The sequence below is a fragment of the Montipora foliosa genome, chromosome 5 (genome assembly GCF_036669935.1).
Source record: "Montipora foliosa isolate CH-2021 chromosome 5, ASM3666993v2, whole genome shotgun sequence".
Taxonomy (NCBI): domain Eukaryota; kingdom Metazoa; phylum Cnidaria; class Anthozoa; order Scleractinia; family Acroporidae; genus Montipora; species Montipora foliosa.
This window is the reverse complement of record NC_090873.1, coordinates 37,180,288-37,205,287: the sequence shown is the minus strand read 5'-3', so window position 1 is coordinate 37,205,287 and position 25,000 is coordinate 37,180,288. Positions and strand designations below refer to the sequence as shown.

General features: G+C 39.6%; 1 protein-coding gene and 1 pseudogene across 1 annotated transcript in view; one reads left to right on the top strand and one right to left on the bottom strand.

The window, feature by feature from the left end:
- Positions 1-2,325, top strand: part of LOC138004474 (uncharacterized) — a 2,577-nt pseudogene extending 252 nt beyond the window's left edge.
- LOC138004117 (broad substrate specificity ATP-binding cassette transporter ABCG2-like) overlaps positions 1-25,000 on the bottom strand; it is a 60,435-nt gene that overhangs the window by 18,140 nt on the left and 17,295 nt on the right. The window contains exons 9-10 of the mRNA XM_068850541.1: positions 24,884-25,000; positions 23,835-23,900 (exon numbers count right to left, since the gene is read on the bottom strand). The exon at positions 24,884-25,000 is cut by the window's right edge and continues 83 nt beyond it. Coding sequence (XP_068706642.1) covers positions 23,835-23,900; positions 24,884-25,000 — 183 coding nt within the window. The remainder of the gene's footprint in view (positions 1-23,834; positions 23,901-24,883) is intronic.

Below are 25,000 nucleotides of genomic sequence, written 5' to 3'. Positions count from 1 at the left end.
TGCTGTTTCTTTTTATTTTAATTCAGCTATCTTATCTATACCCTTTCGAAGCAGTCTTTTCAGGAACCTGAAACTGATGAAAACGCAGAGTCTGTTATATCTAGAATAATAGAGAAAATTCTTAAAGAGTCTGGAATCCGTGGAGTCATTCTTAACAGTAGAATACTCAATGTTTTTAAGAAAAAGATATCCGTACTGTATTTAGCTTTTAAGACGGCTTCAAGAAGGGGAGGAAAGTGTATCAAGTAACTCATCTCAAAGAGGAAATCATCAAGCTACTCCTTTAAATTTTTTTATCATGAGCTAGAGACACCTGTATTGGTTGATGAAAACAAGCAACTTCGTGGGGAGAAAAGAAAGGCGGAAGAAGATCTGGCAGAAGAGCAGGCAAAGAGATTAAACATTGAGCAGAAATTAAGGAATGTCACAGAGGCGTCAGAAAAAAGTACAAAATATTTCAGAGCAAAATTCAGGGCATTAGCAAAGAAGGTGTCAAAAATGCAAAAGAAAGGGATAAGGGGTCCAAGCAAACATAAGAAATTTAGCCAATACACCAAGCAGCATCAAGGAAGAATAAAAATGGGAATGAAGGAGGACTGCCAAGCTACTCTCTCATTTCTGGGACTATACAATTTTATTGCCACTAAAGTTGAAGTTCTTAATAATGAAACCCAGGAGTACGAAACTATTTCCTTGATAGAAGATGGCAAGCTTCCACTACTGGACTCAGAGCCAAAGGAGGTAACTGACAGGGATTTAGATGACATTAACATGTGGATATACATTAAAGATAAATTCAATATATCCAATGAAGCCTGGCATGAACTAGCTATGAAGTGCAAAGACATGCCAACAAAATATAAGATAGCCAAGCACATTAATGAGCTGAATTCCAATTGGAGGCTTATTGCTACACCTGGGAAGGCAGAGGGAATCCAGATTTCATTTTATGAAAGTATCAAGGAACAAATAGCAAGGTTGCAAAAAAATGGAACTTTCAAAATGGATGCCACTATCAAAGTAAAGATCAGTGGAGATGGAACAAATATTGGTAAACGGTTAAAATTAGAGAATGTAACATACACAATATTAAATGAAAAAGATGCAGCAATGAATGAAAAAGAAAATTATGTTCTTGCCATAATGAAAACAACAGAAAAGTATGATAATCTTAAGGAAAGTCTTGCTGATCTCATAAAGAAAATGTCAAATTTAAAGGGAATTACTGTAAATAACCAAAAGTATAGCATAGAGTACTTTTTGGGGGGAGATTGGAAATTCTTAGCTTGTGTTTGTGGTCTAGGAGCTGCTAATCAAAACTTTGCTTGCATTTGGTGTAAGTGCCCAAGAAATGAACGGTTTGATATCAGTAAAAAGTGGTCTTTAACCGACAAAACTCTTGGGGCAAGGGACTCTGTGGAGATAAGTAAGCATGCAAAGTGTAAACAATACAACTGTAAAAATGATCCATTGTTTAGTTTTATTCCCATTGATCATGTGGTAATTGACACACTACGTTTGCTTTTAAGAATTTCTGATAATCTTATTGAGCTTCTTATCAGGGAGCTACGGAGGCAGGATGCCATTGATAAAGTTAATACTTTTTCAAATGGGTTTTGCCGAACCAAATACAGACATATGGCTGGGTACGAAACATATGTGAAGAGTCTAGGTATTTCCTTTGAATGGAAAATAGACAAGGATACCAAGAAGTTGGAATACAGAGATCTTACTGGCCCTGAAAAATTACTACTGATTCAAAAGATAAATTTCAAATCACTTTTACCAAATTGCCGAGTGACAGGTAACCTCGAGGTTCTTTGGAGTGGTTTTATGGATATTGTAGGTGATTTAAAGCTAGATTATACCACAGACGATTTTATTGCTAACCTAGAAGGTAAGATAAGGAAATGGTTTACAAAATTCCTTGAATTATACCAAGCAAAAGATGTGACACCATACATGCACGCCCTGTATGCCCATGTGCCTCAATTTTTAACACGTTACAAAAATTTGACCTACTTCACTCAACAGGGTATGGAAAAATATAATGATACTGTATCCAAGGACTACTTTAGATCTTCAAACCATAGGGGAGTATCTTTCTTAAAACAACTCTTCTTAAAAAAGCACAGAATACAGCTTTTAGAGGCTGCTGGTCTTGAAAGGGTTAAAGGTAGTTACAAATGTGGGAATTGTTCAGAGTTGGGGCATTCCCTTAAAACATGTACTCCAAAATGTAGTAAATGTAATTTTAATACTTTTTGTGTGCATGTTGTTAAAGTAGATGGAAAGTGGGAACCAAGATGCACGTTAACCCAGTAATGTAAAATAATCACAAGTATTGAAGACTGCAGACAAACACTATTTTACAGACACCAGCAGCAGTTCATACTTTGTAGGTCAGTTTCAGAGGACCTAAATATCAACAAGTTTACATTACTATTATATAATTTTACGTAATTTTATATTTATATGTGTGTGTACATATTTCATTGCCAAGAAAAATATTTTCTTCATAATCTTGCATTAATTGCCCTTAGTAAGTTTTGATTTAGTAAATTCCTTATGAACCATGTCTTTGTAGTCTTTTCTGTTGCTATCCCCGCGCACAAATGCTAACACAACTTGATGTCCACCATCTATTTCTGATCTTATTTATTTGTCGCCAATCAATTTAAATTCAACAATGGGATTTCTACTTGCAAGCCAAAATCTTACAGTTCCTGGAACAACAAAAGCAAAATCGCCATTTTCGTTCATAATACGTTCACTCCACTTCAAACCGATACATTCATCCAATTTCTCATTCGAATGAAGACGGTAAATGACTTTATTTCTCTCAGTGCTCTTTAATGCGACCATTGCACAATTCGTACCTCTGGATCCTCCCTACGGCCCGAGTACAATTTGCGCTTGATTTCTCTGTAGAGACGTTCACAAAAGCTTTGGAGACGATCGTCAAAAGACGCATCTGTTGGCTTAGACATCTGTTCAAACCGTATCACTGGCAACTTCATTTCGTCATATGGTCTCCACTCATCGTAATTTTCACTGTAACCTGTAAAATGAAGCTTTACCCTGTTCGCGGCCTTGTCAATTTCTATTACCTCAACCTCATAAAGTTTCCTGTCAGTAGCCTTCATTTTCTTGCAATTCTTTGGTTTAGTCTCAACGATTTCATCAATAAGTCTTTTCGGAACCTTCCTCTCTCGTTTTCCCTCTAAACCCGCCATTTTGAACTGTCACGCACGGACAAGCGTTAATTGCACTGCTCATGTCAGGTGAGCAGTTTCGAGAACTGGGAGCGAATTTATCAAATGTTCAAGTTAGTATGAGGTAAGTTTGATATGATGTTTAGGTTACGGTCACTACGGCTGGGTCTCCCACACTTTGTAGAACTCCTACGTGCAGAATACACTAACACAACCGCAGTAATCAAAGGTCCAAAAAAGTCATTCAAGGTAGCGCGTGGTTGCCTACTCAGTATGCCGTGTTATTCACCGGAAACTGATTGGTGAACTTGGCAATGGATATGGGCTACAGCTGGATTACCAGATTCCGATTGAAGCTACTGATAGGGAGCTACGAAGCGGGTTCAAAAGCTGGGGAAGTACAAAATTGTATATGGTAATGTATGCAGACAATTTATGTGAGCGTTTCACTTCAATTGACGCGGCCAGACGGGGACTGAAAATTATAGAGAATGAAGTCAAAAGGTACGGCTTGATACTGTCAAGGCCTAAAACAGAAAGTATGACATTGAATCATGACGAAGAAACCACTAAAAGCGAACGTTTAAATATCTCTAGATGAAGAAACAATCAGAAATGTGCTGGAATTAAATATTTAGGTGTTATATTATCCATTACCTGGTGATAGCTTTAGTAAATAAAGAATAAATGCTATACCGAGTAATTGCATAGTGACTAAACTTGATAGACAACAAATGCAAGGAAACGATGTTATGTGCTTGTAATATTTCGATATAAATCTGTATCATCTTCGGACTAAGGCGGGATACAAGTAGCAGAATTTTAAATACTGCGAGATTGTGCAACAGTATAACCAGAAAAACACAAACAATTTCTGGCACCAATCAGAATTTAGTCTGTTTGGAACTGGTCTGGTAAGAACATGTCCCCAGGGGCTCTTCTCGCCCTACTATGCTTTTCTTTGTCGCTATTTTCATTTGCCCGTTTAGACTTCCCCTTGCCTCCGCGATCTGCCCCTGGGTCTCCGAGGATGGCAACATCTCTGATCCGGAACCCTCTTTCCATTAAAACCTCAAGCTGCTCCCTTGTTATACCAAGTCTTGGGCGACCACGATTACCGCTTAGTATCCGTCCAACTTCGAAAGATTGACGATTATTTGAATGGGCGTTGACAATCTCTTCAATCATGTCTCGGCTTCTCCCAACAAGACGGAAAATGTTCTCCGCGATATTGTATGAGCCCACATAGCGATCCAAACAATTATAAAGCCAATCAACTCGGTACCAAACTCCGTCTGCATTGTCGCCACGACCGTCATTGTTTTCGATTTGGCGAACTATCGAGTGTAGCAACTGGTGAAGAAACCCACGAACTGCTGCATCGTTGGCCCCGTTAGCCGTCATTTTTCGAAAGAACAAGCAGATGTGGCCAAGCCCTCTTCACTTGGCCGCGGTAGACTAGATCCGAGGCTCACAAACAAAACAGAATTTACAAATCCGAATGTGAAACAGAATTGAATTTGAGCTAATCAGTGCTTTGTAAGAAATATAATTTAGGCAAATTGCCATTTCAAAGTAAAATAGAATTTGGGCGACAGAACTGAATTAAGCGAACACAATTCAAAACAGAATAGCATTTGGAAAACAAAATATAATTTGATGTTAACAATTTGAACACAGAACACAATTTAAGTAACAAAATGAAACGTGTGTAAAACAGAATTTAATTTTGAATTTTGTCGCGAATCACACTCCATACTCCAGAGGCAACTGGTTTTCGTGCTCAGCCTTTGGCTAAGGGCATGTTTATATGGTCTCGGTTACCTGAGACAGCACTCCTCCCGAGACAACTTTACCGTGTGTCTATTTGAGAATTGCGTGACAGAGACAAAGTTGACCCTACATAATTATGAATATATTTTAAGACGAATCTTGAAAAAATACGTATCATTAAGTATAGTTGCGTTTTCACATTCAGCAAATGGACTGACAATCTTAACGCAGCAGTAATATGTAGTAGTAATAACTGGCTGTTTATGAATCGAGAGTTTCCGTTGACAGCGGTGAGAACTTTGGCGGGAAAAAAACTTTTCTTTCGAAAGTAAACGCTAAAAACATGTATAAGCTCCCAAATTGTTGCTTCTTTGATTTTTATTTTATGCGTGCGCATTAAAGATTTTGCTGTCTCGTCTCGGGTGGTGGAGGCAAACTGTTTACATGCGAAAAAGTTGTCTCACCTGCCAGGGTTACTCTACCTGCCGAGGCGAGACAAAACGCGCCTCCCCAAGTTGTCTCGCCCACCTCATGTAAACATGTAAACGGTTGATAGAATTTTTAAAACAAATGAGTGGAAAAATATCTCGCCAAGGGTAACTCGGGGGAAGGGTTGTCTCGGGTACCCGAGACCATATACACAGGCCCTAAGAGGGCCGGGTGGCTCTTGGGACGAGAATGTGTCATAAAGTAATAACACGAATCTTAAGACGGAAAGACTACGTGAATAAAACATAAATCACACTTATAGCTGAGACAGGAATAGCGATCAGCTTGGGTTTTAGGGGTTTTTATCTTTCTGTGAGATACAGTGGCTCGTGATGCCCGTCTCCTCTCCTCCCCAGATTTTCAAGGGAGTTTAGATATTTAAAAAGATGAAGAATTGGATGAGCAATTTCCATCCATACGTAATCATGAGTTCTAGCTACATTAAAATGACTTATAAAAGGATGTCTTCCCTATTTTCTTTGCATCATGATAAATAACATAATAAATAGTCACTTGTTTTGAATACTGTTTTTATCTCTCTGGATTGGAAATAAATTGCGCCCACAGTGAAAGCAAAAATATAACGATCAACTGTGGGGAAAAAAAATTAATGATCAGCACAAAATAAAATTTTAAAAAAAATATATCATCACTATTCAGTCGGACCTCCTAAATGAGGGCTACGCGGGCAACTTGGCAATGGCCGCAAGGCTCACGCGATCCTGGTCGAGCTTTGGAAAACCTCGTCCCCAGGGTTTCCTCGGTTTTCAACAAGAGAAGAGCCACCATGTTGAAAGCCGAGAAGAACCTGGGGCGAGGTTAAGCGCTGAACTGTTAGCTTTCAATTATTCAATCAGCATTTTTAAGGTCTTAACAACCGCCTTTAAAATGGTTAGCTTTCAATGGGTCTTCAACAGGGGCTTTTTTGGTTGTTGTTGCAAAATTCGTTGCTTGAAGCTAAGAACTGAAATAATAGGCCATTTCCAAGTTCATGTCTGCCTCCTCTTCAAAGCGAGTCCAAGTGCGACGTTTTTGTTAGTAGAACTAATTACCATTACAAAAATGTCGTACTCAGACTCACTTTGAAGAACAGGCAGATATGAAGCAATAAATTTTAAAACGTGAGGAAATTTGCAAAAATAGCCCGCCCACTCTGGTCAATTTCAAAGTTATAATAAAAATGAACGATGATCGTGCGGACGGGTTGTTGTGATGTTCTCGCAAGGTTTTGACAAGTGGTTGATCTGATATACTTTGCAAACTTTGGGAAGTTCATTGATTCGCCGCTTAAAACAAACGTTACACGAAACATTAATTGGTAGTGGAAAACTATTACTTTATCAACCAGTTAGATGTTACTACGTTCAGGTGTTCTCAATCTAGTTACCAGTCTCTCATTAAAGCGTGCGAAACACCACGTTATCAGTAAGAATGAGACAACCCGGTCTCGTTCTTGAAATCGCAATTACCTTGAATTGTTAAATTTGCTTTGAATTCACTATTATCGTGAATTTAGAAGACTGAAAGCTTGATATGGATTATGGGAAATGGTTATATTTGTTTGAAAAGATAACCCAAGTGTACGGACTTAGGACTTGAACCTGGGAGTGTTGACTAACCCTTGACCTAGCCACTCGACCGCCACAAAACAACAACAATATTATATAATGCTGTATTATTACTCGCCAACAAACAACATTAAACACTACAAAAGGTCGGTTTCCATTCTTCACCACCAAGCTAAACAGTTTAAATTCAAAGCTTAGGCCTAAATTATTATAATGTAGGCCTAATAAAGGCCGGGACACACTAGGTGATAGGTCGCTGCGACACGTCGCGGGGACAAGTCGCCGCAACAATTCGCCTCGTGTGACACAGTTAATTTTGTGAAAATCATTGTTGCTGCAATCAGTTGCACGAATTTAAACCAGTTTGAATTCGTGCGACTGATCGCAGCGACAAAATTAGCGAAAGCAGCGTTGTCGCGCCATGAGTACACCATAGGCGTGTGGGCAACTTTTTTTCCAGGGAGGGGGGGATTGGCGGTAAGCCATTTGCCCATAAAAATGCGCTCAAGTTGTCCACATATTTATGAAACTGAGTCGAAAAGAAACGAGGGTCACTAACTGTGCACTAACATAGACCTACATATGAAGTGAAAATATTCTTACACGTGATTCTATCATACGAGCTCATAAAACACCTTAAAAGAAATAGCTGTCTCTGGCATTTCGATGGCCGAAGAAATCAATGATACGATCCATATCATTTTTGACCACAGAGTTGGCATATGCCCTTTCATTGTTAATAACTGCGATGTTACTGAACGACACTTTGTTACCCCATGGTGATGTGGAGGTAAGTTTTTAATCTGCGCAACGCACTGAATCATCGTTCTGCAGAAAAAGATGTAGGAGGTATCACTGCAATGGTGTGTACCACATTACAAAATTATGGAAACATATCAAATAGATCATTCTTCTGCATTGTCTCCAGCATTTCTGAAACAGCCATGTAGCCTAATCCGCGTGCACGACGAAAACTCGCGTACATTTTCTACTCGGCTTCCAGAATCTCGCTGTCGATTTTGCAAAATTTAGCAACGCGGGAGAAGCTATCTTTATCAGGTGTTTCACTGTGGCAGATATTTCCCTGAACTCAATGAATTCAGCATCAATTTCAGATTCACATTAGCCGCCCCATCGAAGGCTTTACCAACAATGTTCTTGAGGTTAAGATTGAGTTTAATGATAGCAGATTTCACTAGTTCATACAGTACTTCGCCTTCGGTTGATTTTGTGGAGTAGAAGTCGATGAATGCTTCTTTTTTCGTTCCATTCAGCGCGAAACTAAGACAAAGTGAAACTTGTTATGTTCTGCTAATGTCTGATGTTTCATGATACCATACCATCCGCTTGCTCGCATATCTTTTGTGATACTCTCGCGAATGAGATCGGCAATAATTTGTAGCAGTTCGTTTTGTATAACCGCTATCGAGTTTATCATTCAGCCAAGCTATGTCCTTGCACCGCAAGTGAATTAGTTCCAGAAAAGTACCTCTATTTATATTACTGATATTACTCAGACTATCGCGCCCTTCATCGTGGCCCCGTTGGGCGATGTTCTGTTGGGCCGTGAACATGAGACATTCAATGATAAGTTTAAAGTAGTCGCGATTTTCCTTCACATATTGTTTGTGTGATTCCTGGAGTTTGCTCAGTATTGGAATTTCTCACTTCTTATTTGCTCTGCTATCAATGCATTTCGCCATGGCCGTTTGATGGTTCTCACTCTTTTGGTGTTTAGTAATACGCTCTAGCTTCTTCCAATTGTCAAACGTGAAATCATGGGCATTCAAGTATTTCTGTCACAGGTAGCAGCATGCTTTCTTTGTTTCACAGTTGTAGGTCAGCCATGGATATCGTTTGTACCAGGGCGGGTTGAAATCTCTAGAAAAAGATTCTCTGCCATTTTTTTAGGGTCGTAGCACTTTAAGATCGGTTACTGAGGACCCTCGTCTATATCACTGGACGTTTGGCAAGTACCACGATAATTTATAAATTTGTATCCAAAGAAGAACTGTGCGCACCATCTGCGATATCTGTCTTAGCTGGAGTACTATTATCCATGATAGCTGACTAAAGTGACTTTTCCGGAACACTATTATCTATGACAATTGATTTGGACCTATCCCGATTAGCACTATGCACAATTTCAGAGTTAGCACCATTATCTATGATTTCTGTAGAATCCGGAACAGTGGCGCCATTATCTATGCTTTCCATATCCATGATGTCTGACTTATCCGAATTACCTTTATCCTTGATTTCTGATTCATCTGTCGAACCAACATCCATAAATTCTGACGTAGCCAGAGCACGCCGAGCACCATTATTCACTTGAATCACCTCGATATCTGACTTATCCAGAGCAGTATCTGATGAATCCACTATATCTGTACTTCTGTCATTCTGAAGATCTGAGCCAACGTTTTTGGGATCGATTTTACTGATTTTACTAGTGTTTCATTGCCGCCGGTGAAACCTAGTTGCGACTGATTTGGCGCACGAGAAACAGTAAATTTAACTTTCTTGCATTTATGCTTGTTTCTTGCATGATCGCCTTGGTACTCAGCAACGATGTCTTTTTTACATTCCGAACAGGTAACCCGATGTCGATAGGCTCGCTTATGTTTTTGTGCCGCTGGATTCGACATGTCTAATATCGCACAAAGCGAGTGCTAAACAACAAAAAAAAAAACACGTAAGATGAGTATTTGTTTCCACTGTCGCGTAAATTTTTACGGCATTCACTGTAGGTCATGGTAATTCATAAGTCATTCACTGTAGGCCCATGGTAAACCCAGTTAAATTCACATAAGACACTGGTTGCCTAGCACGTGACTCCGATCTTCTGAGAATATCCAGTCAATAATTTTAATACGATATGATTCTAGAAAGTTATGCAGAAATTGATTAATTCACGACTGCAAATATCTCACACCAGCTAATGCAGTGCAGCACAGTGCCCAAAAATAAAAATAAAAATCCAAATATGTATATCAATATATGATCCCCTTCAACCAGAAACTCAGCACGTGCGAGGCAACCACGGTTTCGTGTGAATTTAAATGGCTTTACCACACCGACCTCAGGTCAATAAAATAGAAAATATCTATCTCTTTGAAAAAAAGAACATGGAAACTTCTGTAAAAACTGGCTTTGCTCAAATTTCTCTTATTGCCCAAAAAGTTCCGAGTTGCCCAAAAATTTGGGGGGTGCTGGAGTCCCCCACCCCCATGGCCCGTACGCCTATGGTGCACACTCCCGGCAACAAGTCGCTGCGACAAAATATAAATGAAACAATGAGAGACCGTCATATGGTCCCCATATTGAATTAGAAAATTAGTGCATATTCCACCTCATACGAAATCACTGCGTGTGCACCAAACAGGCGTCGTGTCGCAGCGACTTGTTTTGCAAGTACAACACACGAAGTGACTTGTCGCAGAGACCTGTCACTGCAACTTATTGCCTTGTGTGTATCGGCAGCGATACTCTAAAGTAGACTTAAATAAATGCCTTTTTTTTAGAAAGGTGTTTCTTATTGATCTGCGGCAGGTAAAAATCATCTGCACTCTTTTTTGACAGAAATAATTCATCCGTTTGCTGGTTTGTTTGGCTTTAAAATGCCAGCGAACAAGAGGTTTTTTCACTCCGTTTGCCTAACTGTTTTTCGATATGCCTCGACAGTGACAAGAAAATTTTGCGCTTAATATGTTATAAACATGTAATCGTAATGAGTTCTCGTAAAAGTAAGGAGAAATGTCACCAGCTTGTGTTTTCAGAAGTTTATTTAGAGCACGTACAGGTAATTTGTTGAAGATCTTGTTTGAAGTTTGTCCTTTCTAGCCGATTCTGGTTCTAAGCCAAGCTGGCGTGTTTCAATGAAATACATCGAATTGTAAATGATCTCGTTTTCAGAGGTAAAGTAGCCTGTGTACAGCCACCCACTCTCCGAAAAAAAATCGGAGAGGAGCGTCTGTGATTTACCGTTAATAATCGTGTTCCATACCACGTGATTTTTCCTGGAATGTGTGGAAAATGATTTGATTGGTTATTACCCATCGATCATTACATCATTGAAACAACGAGTTTTGATTGGCTTTTATTTTTATTTCTACACATCAACACCGTGAGAACCACCGTGAGAGATTTTACGATGAGTTCGTGTGTATTTTGAGCACGGTACAAAATACGAATAAAAATCTTTTTGATTGTCAAAGAGGTTTTTCTTTTAAAGTACGAGCGGAATTGTTATCTATGGAGTGTAAAGTTGAAATCGATTCGACGTACATTTGTAGGAATTGTTGTCAGCGCAAAAGAAACGAAAGCGCTCTTCACGAGGTGAATATAGCACTATTCAAAAGATTGTCCACTCGAAAACGTCTCCCTTCGTCTCACTTCGCGAGTACAACGCTTTCTGGCCGCCATTTTAGCCGGTTAACTTACAAGTTTTACGGAGTCTGGTGGCTTCGCGTTGCTACCTGGAGATGCTTCAGTGGATTCATGGTTTAGAGAAATTCATGTTCCACGAGCCTGGCGTGTTTATTTAGCGACTGGATTCGATTTTCGCGAAAAAAATCGTGCTTGTTTTGGGTCGATCGGAGTCCATAAGCTGGCTTCCGTCTCCTACCTTGTCAGTTGTCACTATATTATGAAGGAAGGTGAACGGGGAACATTTTCCCCGAAACTTCGTGTACGTATTAAAGACAACAACAGCTCACCACATGGTAAGTTTTATCGATTTTTATTTCCATTTTCTAGCAAATTTTCAGACCTAAACTTCGCCTCATATGTTCTCTATATTTACCTACACACAGTGAGCCTCGGTTACCTGTGGTTTTAGGAAGCAGCTCAGCACTGGAGGATAGATTATAATTTTCTCGCCTAAATTAAGCGCCATTCTGACCAATGTAATTTTTGAGGAACTACCACAACCTTGTCATATTCAAAAGGTTGAAAAAGTCACCAAGTCATGATTACAATGGATCAGTTTTAGTTTTTAGACAACCGAGCTCGATTTACCGTATTCGAGCTCGAGTTACCTGTCGAACTCGAGTGACAATCGCACTCGAAATGTCGAGCTCGACAATGACAACATCGAGCTCGATTTCGAACACTTAGTTATCGAGATCGATTACCAAGCATTGCTGCTTATCGAACTCGATGTTACCAATCGAGCTCTCCAAAAACTCTTGATTGTCATACTGTCTTTATACCGATGATAGTGTACATAAAACATTGAAAAAACCTTTTTTCAAGACTTCACTCTACAGTCATCATAGGAAAAGGATTAAGTTTATTATATAACAAGAATATTCGAAATTTTTGGAAAATCTGTCTTCATACTAGAGAGAGGCTACAGAAAACATAATAAAAAGAAGTTTATTTTAAAACTTCATACTAAAGTTGTCATAGAAAAAGACATTTTTGAAGATATTAGTCCCAGTCCTCTGCCGTGCCCTGGAAACGAAAGGGAGATGCTTTTTTTTTTAACGAATTGGAACCGTCCCATTATTGTTCGTAAACTGCATGTAACATGGAATTTCTATTTGCACTGCTATTTTGAAAAGTGTATCATCGGTGGGCCTTATCACGTCATAAATTTTTGAAAATTATATATATTTTTTCAAATCCATGCCACAGGTTTTGTTAGAATGTTCCCATTCTGTGGCGTTAGAAATTTGTGAAAAAAAAAAACGGTAGCCCGCTCATTATTTAGGCATTTGCTATTTTGGTCACGTGATTTACCAAATATGGTTGCGAGTTGAACCAGACGAAGAAATGTTACATCGAACGCACTTTGAAAAACAGGATAACTGTACAGTTTCAGGGACTACTTGCAGAGGTCTATAGCAACGGTCCGGCAGTTAAGAGTTCCTTCGTTATTTATTGTTCCATTTACTTTTATTCATTCAATTAGTCAAACGTTTGCAAAGGGAGATCGTTCACAATTTTTGATAGTTTGATGGTAGATAATAACACTTGTCAACAGAAACAACATTCACATTGTAAAATTATGATAATAATAACACAGTGGATCGGATACTACCACTCAGTTAATGATTATCGGAATGCAGTATTAAAAATATTTTTAAAAACTCGAAGGTACCATACACTACCCTTCAAGCAGTTGGTTTATCCTGCGGTTCCCGAGAGAGAAATCACTGGGAACAACCATTATTTTCTTTGGCTGAGCCGCCTGGACGAATAAATGAAATTTGAACCGAGTTGGTAACTCGTTTTAGCACTTGCGCGTGCGTTCAGCTGCAAATCAAACAGTTGTTCGCAGCAGTTTCTATCTAGGGTAGCCTAGGAGAAGCCAACTGTTCGCAGGGTAAGCATCCACATGGGAACCAAAATACTCTCTCCTACTTCTAGAAGCAAGAATTGGGCAGCTGAATTTAACTCTTTAAAAAATAGCATTTGCAGGGAAACCTACATTACTTTTTCTACCCTGAAATTTGTTTGGTTTTTGCCGAAGGCGAAAAACTAACACATAATTTGTATTTATTTTTGCATATCTTATTAAAGTGCCCCTAACCCCAATTTCTTTTTTCGCTAAAATAAATCTTTGCACCTGTTTGAATGAATTACCGCCATTTTTTTCTTTTTCTAACAAATCTTGCCTTTTTATAGGCTTCAAAAATTGCGAAAAATTAACCAGGAATCTTTTGCTCACGACCGAGTCAGAAGGAGAGTGGGTCATGCATTTTTACAAAGAGTTAATGCAATGTAAATCAGTTTGTGACGTCAAATCAGGAATAGACCCACATCTCTTCTGACTCGGTCGTGAACAAAAGATGCTTGGATTTTCCCAACTTTTTGAAGCCAATAAAATTGCTGGATTTATTAGAAAAATAAAAAAATGGCCGCAATGCATTTCGAACAGTTGGCAAGGTTCATTTTAGCGAAAAAATTTTTTGGGGGGATAAGGTCACTTTTAAGCGTGTTGCTTTCCTTTTTTTCAGATTTGAACGATCGTCATACGTCGCAATTATTCAAAATGTGAAAGTGAAAATGAGCAATTTTAAAACTCGTTTTTTTCCTGGTTCGAAGATTTCGTTGAAAGCATCGTCGAGCGGATTTGATTGAAAACATTTTTTAGTTGGGACACAGTTAAATTTTAATCGGAAAGTCATGTTATAAATTGAAGAGAAATTATAACACTGGATTAGTTACTACGTACTGAGAGGGAAAAATGGTTAAGAAGTTTTGTAGGACATGCTGATGAGGACCTCCTCTCCACTGTCGCCACATCTGCTCGTCAAGATAAGCTTGCATGTCCTCCCTCTTTATTCCTCTGCGCGTTTTTAGACCCAGCTTGAGGTTGTTCCAACATGACTCTATCTCTTGCCAAAGCTTCAACTTCGAGCCATTAATCACACCGGAAGGTACCGGTCATAAAGATAGCGAAAAACGGCTCTTGCTTTCGTTAAATCGTTCGCTACTTCTCTCACAGTCCCACAATAATTATATTATTATAGCGACAACTGAAAGAATCCGTAACAAATAAATTAAGACTATCCGATGGAAAGCCTGTTCGCGAACACCAAGGAAGTTCCGAAAAAATCAATTCGCTGATCAGAAAAACCGGTAAATACTTGCGATACTACCAAATGTTCGCGAATCTAAAAACGTTCCCAGTTTCACTGAATCGCTCCCTACTTCTCTCGCAACTGGATATTTAGGTTTCTGTTTCCCCACGATAACAATGGAGAGAATTACACAACCCAGAAGTATTTGGTCAAGTCAATGCGATGTTTACTTTGTCACATTTCGATGAAATGTTTATGTGATTCGCTCATTCTTTGAATTACGTCCTTCTGAAGGTGGTTAAATGTTGACAGCCTGTTTTCTGTAATTTCTATTTTCTCGAGGCATTATCAATAATGGTACAAACAATCCAATTTTTTCGTCGCTATGGGGCGAAAACCTGATTTTTCAGTTGTTGCGGGGCGAGCGTCACGACATCGTGACCAGTCTACTCGAGTGATAACATATGACACATCCCGAAGGCTAGCGGCGTCATCACTTCGATTCTGCTTCATTCTGGCGACGTGCTCTTTTTGTCGCCAAAAATTCCGAAGAGGAAAACACGAAGGAGGAGAATGTGAAAATTTTAAAGAGTTTAAAAATATTAAAACAAGCTTGAGACAAATGATTGACCAGCCTCTTGGTGAAACCTGATGCGCTAATGGAAACATTTTTGAAGCGTCGTTCAGTGGTTCGCGTTTCTTTGAGCAATATCGTTGGCTCTTGTCTGCAGAATCCGTAGGCTCAAATGCGACGGCTTGCTCCATTCTTAGGAAGACTCGAAAACCGAATCTTCTTTCCTGCGTGTGCTAATTGTCTGGTTGCCGTTGTTGATAGCACGAGATTCGTGCACTGCAAGTGGGCTAAAGTCGGTGCGCATGAGGCGCTCACAGAAAAAAGGATAGTAAATTATTATAGACGGAATGTGATTCTTACTGCAATGTAAAAAGGAAAGGCAAAAGGTAAGTTTGCTGATGAATTGATCATTTTGACACAGTGGGTTGGAAGACATGCACTCTAATCTCCGCATTTCATATTATAGAACAGGTAATTTATTCATTCAAATACAACTAAATTAGCGTACTTTTCAGCATACGAAATGCAGTAATTGAAGCGCAACAGAGCCGTTTGTTTAAACGCGTTAAAAATCTGTTTAAACGCACAAAAAATGCGTTTCCACGCGTTTCGACGAACGCGATTAAACGCGTTAAAACGTTGTTTTCTAAATTCACCTTAATCCCCCTTTTCCCAAATAGGGTCACATATTTTAACCATTTTTCAAAATTAAATATCTGCGGAACTAATGAAGATGTTTGCAAACAGTAAATGGTGTTTTTGTTCTTTCATGGAATTCTATGCGATACACTCAAAAAGGTGTAAAAATTTGATCATATTACCACTTTGACATTATGTTATTAATATAAATATTAATAATGAATTACAGAAGATATCCACACGGGTTCTGTACAGGGTTAGGGTTTAGGAAAATACAGAATATGGCTCAATGCGAGAGAGATGCATACGTTCAAAGGAATGTAACCTTTTCGATAACTCGGTTCCTAATGGAACCAGGGCCTCTGCGACCAGGCTCTTCGTGAGCCTGGACCTTTGTGACCAGGTTCTTAGGAATGTAACCTTTTTGATGACTCGGTTCCTAATCGAGCCAGGGCCTCTGTGTCCAGGCTCTTTGTGAGCCAGGACCTTTGTGACCAGGTTCTTAGGAATGTAATTTTTAGGATGACTCGGTTCCTAATTGAGCCAGGGCCTCTGTGACCAGGCTCTGCGTGAGCTAGGAACTTTGTGACCAGGTTCTTAGGAATGTAACTTTTTTGATGACTCGGTTCCTAATTGAGCCAGGGCCTCTGTGACCAGGCTCTGCGTGAGCCGGGACCTTTGTGACCAGGTTCTTAGGAATGTAACCTTTTTGATGACTCGGTTCCTAATTGAGCCAGGGCCTCTGCGACCAGGCTCTTCGTGAGCCAGGACCTTTGTGACCAGGTTCTTAGGAATGTCACCTTTTTGATGACTCGGTTCCTAATTGAGCCAGGGCCTCTGTGACCAGGCTCTGCGTGAGCCGGGACCTTTGTGACCAGGTTCTTAGGAATGTAACCTTTTCGATGACTCGTTTCCTAATTGAGCCAGGACCTCTGTGACCAGGCTCTTCGTGAGCCAGGGCCTTTGTGACCAGGTTCTTAGGAATGTAACCTTTTCGATGACTCGTTTCCTAATTGAGCCAGGACCTCTGTGACCAGGCTCTTCGTGAGCCAGGGCCTTTGTGACCAGGTTCTTACGAAGTGAGTGTAATGCTGAATGACTAACTCTTCATAGAAATCATTTAAATTACTTCACAACAAGCAAGTCAATAATTGATAAGAGTGTTCAAAAAACCGTCCAAAATGAATTGCCATTCTGTATGAAATGCTATGCCACAACCGTGGCAATCCACACATATGTTCAGTGGTCAAAGTTTCATATAATTATCGTAACAACAAATACATAAAACATAAAAATTTTCCTTGAGAAGTGGTTTTGCATCACACAGTAAAAGTAATTATTTTCAATACTTTTCAAAATCAACTAGGCTACATATTCCTCATATCTTTTGAGGGAAGTATGCTACTTATTAAGTCTTGATGGCCCTATGAGTAGCATACTTCCCTCCACCTATGTTTCGTTGCAGGTGTCATTCAAGGGAAACTTTGAAAGTAACCGAGATGAAGAACTCTCTGAAACATTGCAAGGTAAGAACATCTCTAAGCTCTGCACAGACTTCTTAATATTTTTGATGGTGATAATTTTCCTTCATTCATAGAAACTTCCCCTAAATGTAAGCGTGTATTTTTTTTTCGACATGCATGTCCTAAAGTGTCAGTCCTTTGTATATAGTTTAAGTTTAATCACTGGGATACCCAATGTGATCCTGTTGCAGTACCATTGTTTTTTAAGGGACTGAAAATACCAGGTGAAATTTACCGTCAATCTCTTTTGAGGTCATCCTCAATGTTAGTAATCAACCATTTCGAAATATCCAAACTCCAACTGGACCCCATCTGGGCGATAATGTTTAATAAGACCTTTGAAAAGTTAATGGAGATGAAAATAACAATGTACCGTATTCCGATCTCTTTTATAAAAAAAAAATAGAAGAACAAAAGGCACACGGAGAGGTAGAAGGAAACGATGAGGATGATGATGAAAGCGACAAGGGTGACAACGAGAGGACCAGTGCAGAACAGAAAAGAAAAAGAAAGAGGAAAGACACAAGAACATCCAAAAATCGGAGAAAAAACAAAAAAAATTAATAAATAAGTGCATTTGTTACATGGTTTGAGATAAGCTCAGACTAAGCTACAAGGGGGGTGTGTCACGAAATTCAGTGACTGGAAGAAAAACAAAAATCAAACAACTTAAAACATTGAGGGGAGATTCGAACAAAACAGCACAAACAAAAGTTCCGTAGCAAGTTGAAGTGAGTAATTGTTAACACTAAAGAAATTGGAAGCCTGCAATGTCGTGACACAGGCCCTCTAAATGCCCACCTTCAACCGACAGACATTGCGTGCCGTGGAACAATATGCATATATGTCCTGCCAAAGCCGAAATTCATGCAATCAAATCACTGTGGTAAGCAATGTGAATTTCCATAACAAAAGCAAACGGTCGAAAAGTGTGTCGGTTGAAGGCTGGGCCTTGTATTTCTTTCTCTTATCAAGCATCAACACTAAATGTAGAAGGGTACACTATGGTGTCCTCGGTCCAGTACTTATCCAAACATGATGTTATATTGGGAGAGGATAAAGCGCGGAGCCCTAATCCATGGAGCACCCATTTGAAAAAGGTTAGCTTTCAATTAGTGTTGTGATGGCCAATTACTTCATGTAAGCTAACCTTTTTAAAATGGGTGCTTAGACTGAAATACTGTTGAACAATGCTGTTTAAAATGGGTGTTAAGGCTTAAGTAAGCACTATTTGAGATGCTGCTTACATGTTGATCAACAGCACTCATTCGAAATAGTATTTTTAGGGTACTCCATTTGGGTACTCCATAGGGTACCCCTTGGATTAGGGCTCCGCATTTTGTCCTCTCCCTGTTATATTTCCTCGTTAACTACAGTACCACGAAAAACAAATCTGTCCAATCATTTCCGGATTATTATTCTTTCACTTGACGAAATTTCGGCTTTCCTGCTATTGGTGATTGTGCGGAATTCAAGTTTGTTGACAGGTGTGTTAATTAATGTGTCTTTATAGAAAGTCTCTACTTTTACGGCTCCATAACATAAATCGACATGTTCACTTGGCTTGTGTAAAGGTTAAACGCAATATTGACCAGATTTACAGATGAACTAATTTCTGCAGTTGGGGACTAATTTGCTGCAGAGTTTTAAACTTTTGTTTTAAAGACTCTTGGAAGATATCAACAATATTCGCATAGGGTTCCTTGGTCCGCGACTTATACTACTTATGACCCCAGAGAGCATCTCGCAAAGCAGATAAAGAAAACCTTCTATAAATGGAAAAGGTGTTTGCCTTAACTGAATATTTTCTAAATCTTGTTTCTAAATGTTTAACCCTTTCACTGCAGAGGGCTTCCCTATTGACGAGTAAAATCGTCTGGCGTTAGACAGAGTAAAATCTATAAGTGCCAATTTGCATTCTTGGCGGTGAAAGGGTTAAGAACGGGTTACCTTTTTTTGTATGTCTATAATACCTACACGGCCTTATCATGAAATGGAGCTTGTGTTGGGGGACGGTACACTCAAAATAAAAGCAGATTCTATACTCACAACGACATCGAATACGGCTGTAGCTGAGATATATCAAGGATAATAAAAAAGAAATAAATTTTCAAGTGATACAGAAATTATCAGGATGCACAGGTTTTTTTTTTTTTTGGCTGCTTACATGATTCGCGGACCAAGGACCAAATATGCGGACGAAGGGCTCGCTCTTATGTTCAAATTACAATAGAAATATTTCAGTTTGGAACTTACCAATTTAATATTAGCGGAAGAAACGAAAAAGCTATCTTTATGACAAATTTCAGTTCGTTGCGTTTTGATTCAGCAAGATATTCGAGATGATCCAATTTCCCCTTAGGATTAATATTAGTTGCTTGTAAGGAGCTCGACTTACATCATTCATGATTGTGCGCAAAGTCAACGTTTAAGTTGTGCGTAAAGGTTAGGCTGAAGGAAAATTAAATGATAAGCGGAATAAATAACATACCGCAATTTTAAAGCACGTCGACAATATGAATAAAGTTGTAAACTCACCCATTTCATAAATTTTTGCCTCTTTTGTACATCGTGTTGATGCCACGACAAGGAATAACCGGTTTGGCTAAAAGTACCTTTTTAAGCCCTTTTTGAGCCCACGGTGCACCAAACTCATAAGAGACCGTGTTGTCACTTCGTAGCATATTCATGTGTGCCTTATTATAGTGTCACTTGCAGCAACTGCCAACAGGCAGAAAGTCCTGTAAGGTTTCCACCCTTGTGCGCAAACCAGGAGCCTTCGTTCCCAGATCTCGCGACCAAATTTTAAGGACTACCCGAAGACAAAGCCTTGGCTGTGGTCGTATGGTCTCCTTGATATTTTATCGCCTTTCAAGGACCTGCTTATATGGTCTCGGTTACCCGAGATAGCCCTACTCCCGAGACAACTTTTCCCGAGACAACTTTTCCGTGTGTCTATTTGAGAATTGCGAGAAAAAGTTGACCCTACTTAATTATGCATATATTTAAAGGCGCATCTTCAAAAAATGCGTATCATCATTTGCCTTTGTTTCTCTCTAGTTCGTTTTTATTAAGTGTAGTTGCGTTTTCACATTCAGCAAATGGACTGACAATCTTAACGCAGCAGTATTTAAATATGTAGTTTAAATAAATGGCTGTTTTTGAATCGAGAGTTTCCGTTGACAGCGGTGAGAAATTTGGCGGGAAAGAACTTTCCTTTCGAAAGGATACGCTAAAAACATGTATAAGCTCCCAAACTGTTGCTTCTCTGATTTTTATTTTATGCGTGCGCATTTAGGATTTTGCTGTGTCATGTCGGGTGGTCGAGACAACTCACCTCTCCGAGTTGTCTCGCCCACCTCATGTAAACAGTTGATAGAACTTTTTCAACAAATGAGTGGAAAAATGTCTCGCCAAGGGTAACTCGGGGGGAGGGTTGTCTCGGGTACCCGAGACCATATCAACAGGCCCTAAGTATTGCCCTTTTTCTTTGGTTTCACGAGGTTTTTACTTTTTGGAATCATTTAATTTGCAATTGCTCTGTTCTCGGATATTGTGATGCATAATAAATAGGCTGTTACGAAATTGATTCAAATGAAAAAAAAATTTTTGTGGCATAAATAAGTGATTCAAATAACTGCAAGCAATACTTTCACTCACGAACTCATAATAAGGGCAAATTAATCCTTTTTCTATGATAACCGTAGAGGAGTGGGACTTGTTGCACAACCGTTATCTTTTTGTAATAAAGAGCCATCCCCCTTATCATGATAAAACTGAACAAAATTTTTGGTCCGCAACTGGGGGAACTTGTTCTTTTTTGTCCAATGGTCCGGATCCTTTGGGGTGGGGGGGGGGGGGGGTGGGGCTTTGGGGTTGTGCTTTCAACCCTTCATATGGGGTTAAAAGGAACGTTATGAATTTTAACGTCTTCGAAAATTTCTTTCTCTATAACAACTTTAGAACAAAATATTAATATGAAGTTTTTTTTTTCTGTAGACTATCCATTATGAAGACAGATTTTGAAAATTGTTTTCGAGAATTCTTGTTACATAATAAAGTTAATCCTTTTTCTATGACAACTGTAGAGTCACGTATTGAAATAAGGTATTTTCTGTAGTCTCTCTTCAGTATAACTTTGGAGAGCAAGTAATCGAATCGAGCTCGATAAGCAGCAATGCTTGGTAATCGAGCTCGATAACTAAGTGTTCGAAATCGAGCTCGATGTTGTCATTGTCGAGCTCGATATTTCGAGTGCGACTGTCACTCGAGTTCGACAGGTAACTCGAGCTCGAATACGGTAAATCGAGCTCGGTTGTCTAAAAAAAACTGATCCATTACAATAACGCGAATTTAGATTTTGAGATGACGTTCTCGTTGCCGTTGCCGTCGCCGTTGCGTCGTCTTTGCTTAAGTTTTCTACTGTGGGATGTGCGGGAAATCAAAGCTAAACTCCACGCGCCGGAGCGCGCGCGGAGCACCACGATTAAGGTAACCCATTGATGCGAGAAATGTTAGTTTTAGCTATGACGTCATTCGCGACCGTCCGTACTTACGTCCACCCCTCCATGTATGCCAATGTGACCACAGTGAAGGGGTTTATGTGGTTTGTACTGTATGTGCAAACATAATTGCTTTTTATGGACTCTTCGAAATGATTTTTCAGGGAAAATTCTCCGCTAAAGGATGGAAAAAATCTCAGGGAAATGCTTTCAAGCAATTTTAGAACGGCCGCTGGAAAACAACATCGAGGAATTGAGGTTAGTGATGAAGATAAACGTTTGCGTTGGAGCCACGATTTTTAAATGCACCAACTACTTCGTGGCCGTCTTTTTGGAGTTTATAAAATGAGATATTCTATGCCACACTGCTATAAATAATTAAGTCCAGAAAAGTTAATGTTTTCAACCAAACGCAAATGAAATAAATAACCCGGAAGCTCCGCATTCAGGCTTGGCTAAGTCCATATATTAGCAGAAGTGAGGCCAAAACAATAAAAACTGGGGACTGGGAATAAAAGGCGCATACTCTCCCCAAGCTCTTTCGTTTATTTGCACACCTAAACCTGATGACACAAGACCTTATTAAACAAAGTTAATGCAAAGTGTTCCTCTTAAGTCTCTTCACTGTTCAATTCTATACTTTCTATGGTTATTCACCAGCTCATAACTGAACTACTCCTCAGTAAAATGCACCATCAAGGAGGAAACAAGAGCATACTGAATGCTCTGGAAACGACACAAAACGGATTGCTACTGAACCGTGACTCTGGAGTCTGCGTAGGAAGCCAAAAGAGAGTGGTACTGGTAACTAATGGGCCTGCTACAGAAAACCTACAGAGCTTAACTTGGGCAGCCAGTCGGATCAAAGCACTCGGGCCAGAAATCTTTCTTGTGGCCCTCGGCGACAGGATACCCAGTGTTAAGGAACTTGTCGCGATACCGAGTTCGACGGATGCACATTTTTATCGCATATCCAATATGAGCGCTTTCAAGCAAATAGTAGATGGGATTCCTGTGCACATTTTTTACCGAGAATATTATTTTGACGACTGAGGTCACGAAGCTTGGAAATCAAATATGCCCGGTGTGATTTGTAGCATTAGAATCATGACTATTTTCTGGGTTAAATTAAACGATGAGGAAAGAACGGACAGGAAGGAAATTTGCTAAAAGACTTCTGTAAATGCCTTATTACACCTGAAATGGTTAGTCTTTATAAGAACTTTAACTAAACCGTGGGCAACGCCTAACAATTTTTCATCAACCTTGAGCGGTGTATCACTGATCGCAAAGATCAGTAGGTATAAAGAAATGCATTGATCAACACTGACTCACTCGGGAATACTCGGAAAAGAAAAACCTGACGGCTTTAAACAGGAGTCGAAGATATGACCTTCCGATTACTACGGATACTCTACCACTAAGCTACAGTAGATTTGTGGTTGCTAGGCAACTGAACTGGGGTTAGGTGACAACTCCCCTTAAAAAATTGGTTGCATTCTCACCGCCAGTGAGAAATAAACACATTTTCCAGAATATTTGTTTTTTGCGGGGATGAAATCCTCTATTTTCTGTGACTTTCTTGAATGCAGAAAATCCCGTAAACATTTAATAAATAACGGAGCGGTTGACGCTATGGCCATAATGATCGCTTAACGAAGCCATTTCCTCGAAGAGGACGAAGTCGATGTCTTCATTAATAATTTTATATGCAAGGTTTCCCCAAAAGCGGAATTTTTGAAAGTTCTATTCTTTGAAATCCAACATAAACGCAAATGTTATGCTTTAAAAAACAAACAAAACAAAATATTTAATCGCAAATAAAAACAATGCGTAAAGACCGCTTTCATTCAGACAAGACGATGATAGCAAAAACAGTCCACTTAGGATACTAACGGAAAGTATAAATAGAAAGCACAAGGCGAGCGTGATTTCTTTTGGCTCTTCACGCAATAGTTCCTTAAGATAGCGTGACAAGCTAGAAAAAGCCCAAGGTGAGCCAACGTGGGAGTCTCTCACCTGAACAATTGATGTCTGTGGATTTCTCAGTATGTTTTTCGCTGCTCGTCCAGATACTGTTACCAGCTAAGAAAAACAAAGACACTTCAAGAAACTTTCAATCACTGATGACATCACGACGCAAGTTTAGCTGTTAAAATCCTATCGATATTTGAGAATATGGTGTTGGTCAGGAGCTCATCAGAGGGGTCTCTATCTCTCCTATACTTGGCATGGGAGTCTATCCTTTCCAGAGTAGATTTATTTATAGAACGCTTCTCTTGGGAGATTCTGAACGCACACTGTTGTAAAAGCCAATTAAAACAGAGGTATCTCAGCGTAAAGGGAAACATAATACTTTTCGCGGGAAAAACCTGTTCCTAAAAATGAATTTACTGTTATGTTATGTTATTTATTTATTTGAGCAGGTTGAAGTTGTGGCAGCTATTTAGCTGATGTGGACCTGCTATACCCACCCACCCATATACTCACAGAGGACAGCCACAACACCGGAAACTTCATCCCTTACTCGTCTCGAATAGTGTGTGGGTTCTTTAACGTTAACGTCCCACAGGGAACTAATGAACATGGAAGATGTTTGTGAGACGGGGCCTACGGTTTATAGTCCTTATCCGAGAAGACTTGAAAGTCTAACCATTTGCGGATGTAATAACAAAGGCAGCACTTTCTCCTCAGCTATTTTAAGACCCTGAATGTTGGTCCGGCTGGAGTCGAACTCACGACCTCCCGCATGGCAGCCCGGTGCTCAACCAACTGAGCCACACTCGGGAAAGTGTTGACTCAAGGAATTAGTGGAGATAGAGCAGGCTCCCCTCGATGAACTCCTGGTGTTGATCACTCATTCACTTTGTTCTGGGGGCACCTGCAAATTCTACTTGTCACTCAGTTAATATTGCAAACTGTACGGCTGCCATTTGCGCCATAAAGCAGTCTGGCAAAAGTCCCCCGCGAAAAATTTTGAACATTGCCCCTGAAAAGCCCCAAGGGGAGTGGTTAATTAAGTACTCATTCGTATTCAGAATCGAAAGACTAGTAACCCATCAGCACACCTGACTGCAAAATGAAGTAGCATAGGTTATCTTGTCCCCTTCAGAAACTACCACGCTACCCTGGCTGGCAGAGAATTCCTCCAGGATTGGCTTTGTGGAATCCTGGACAATTTTAGC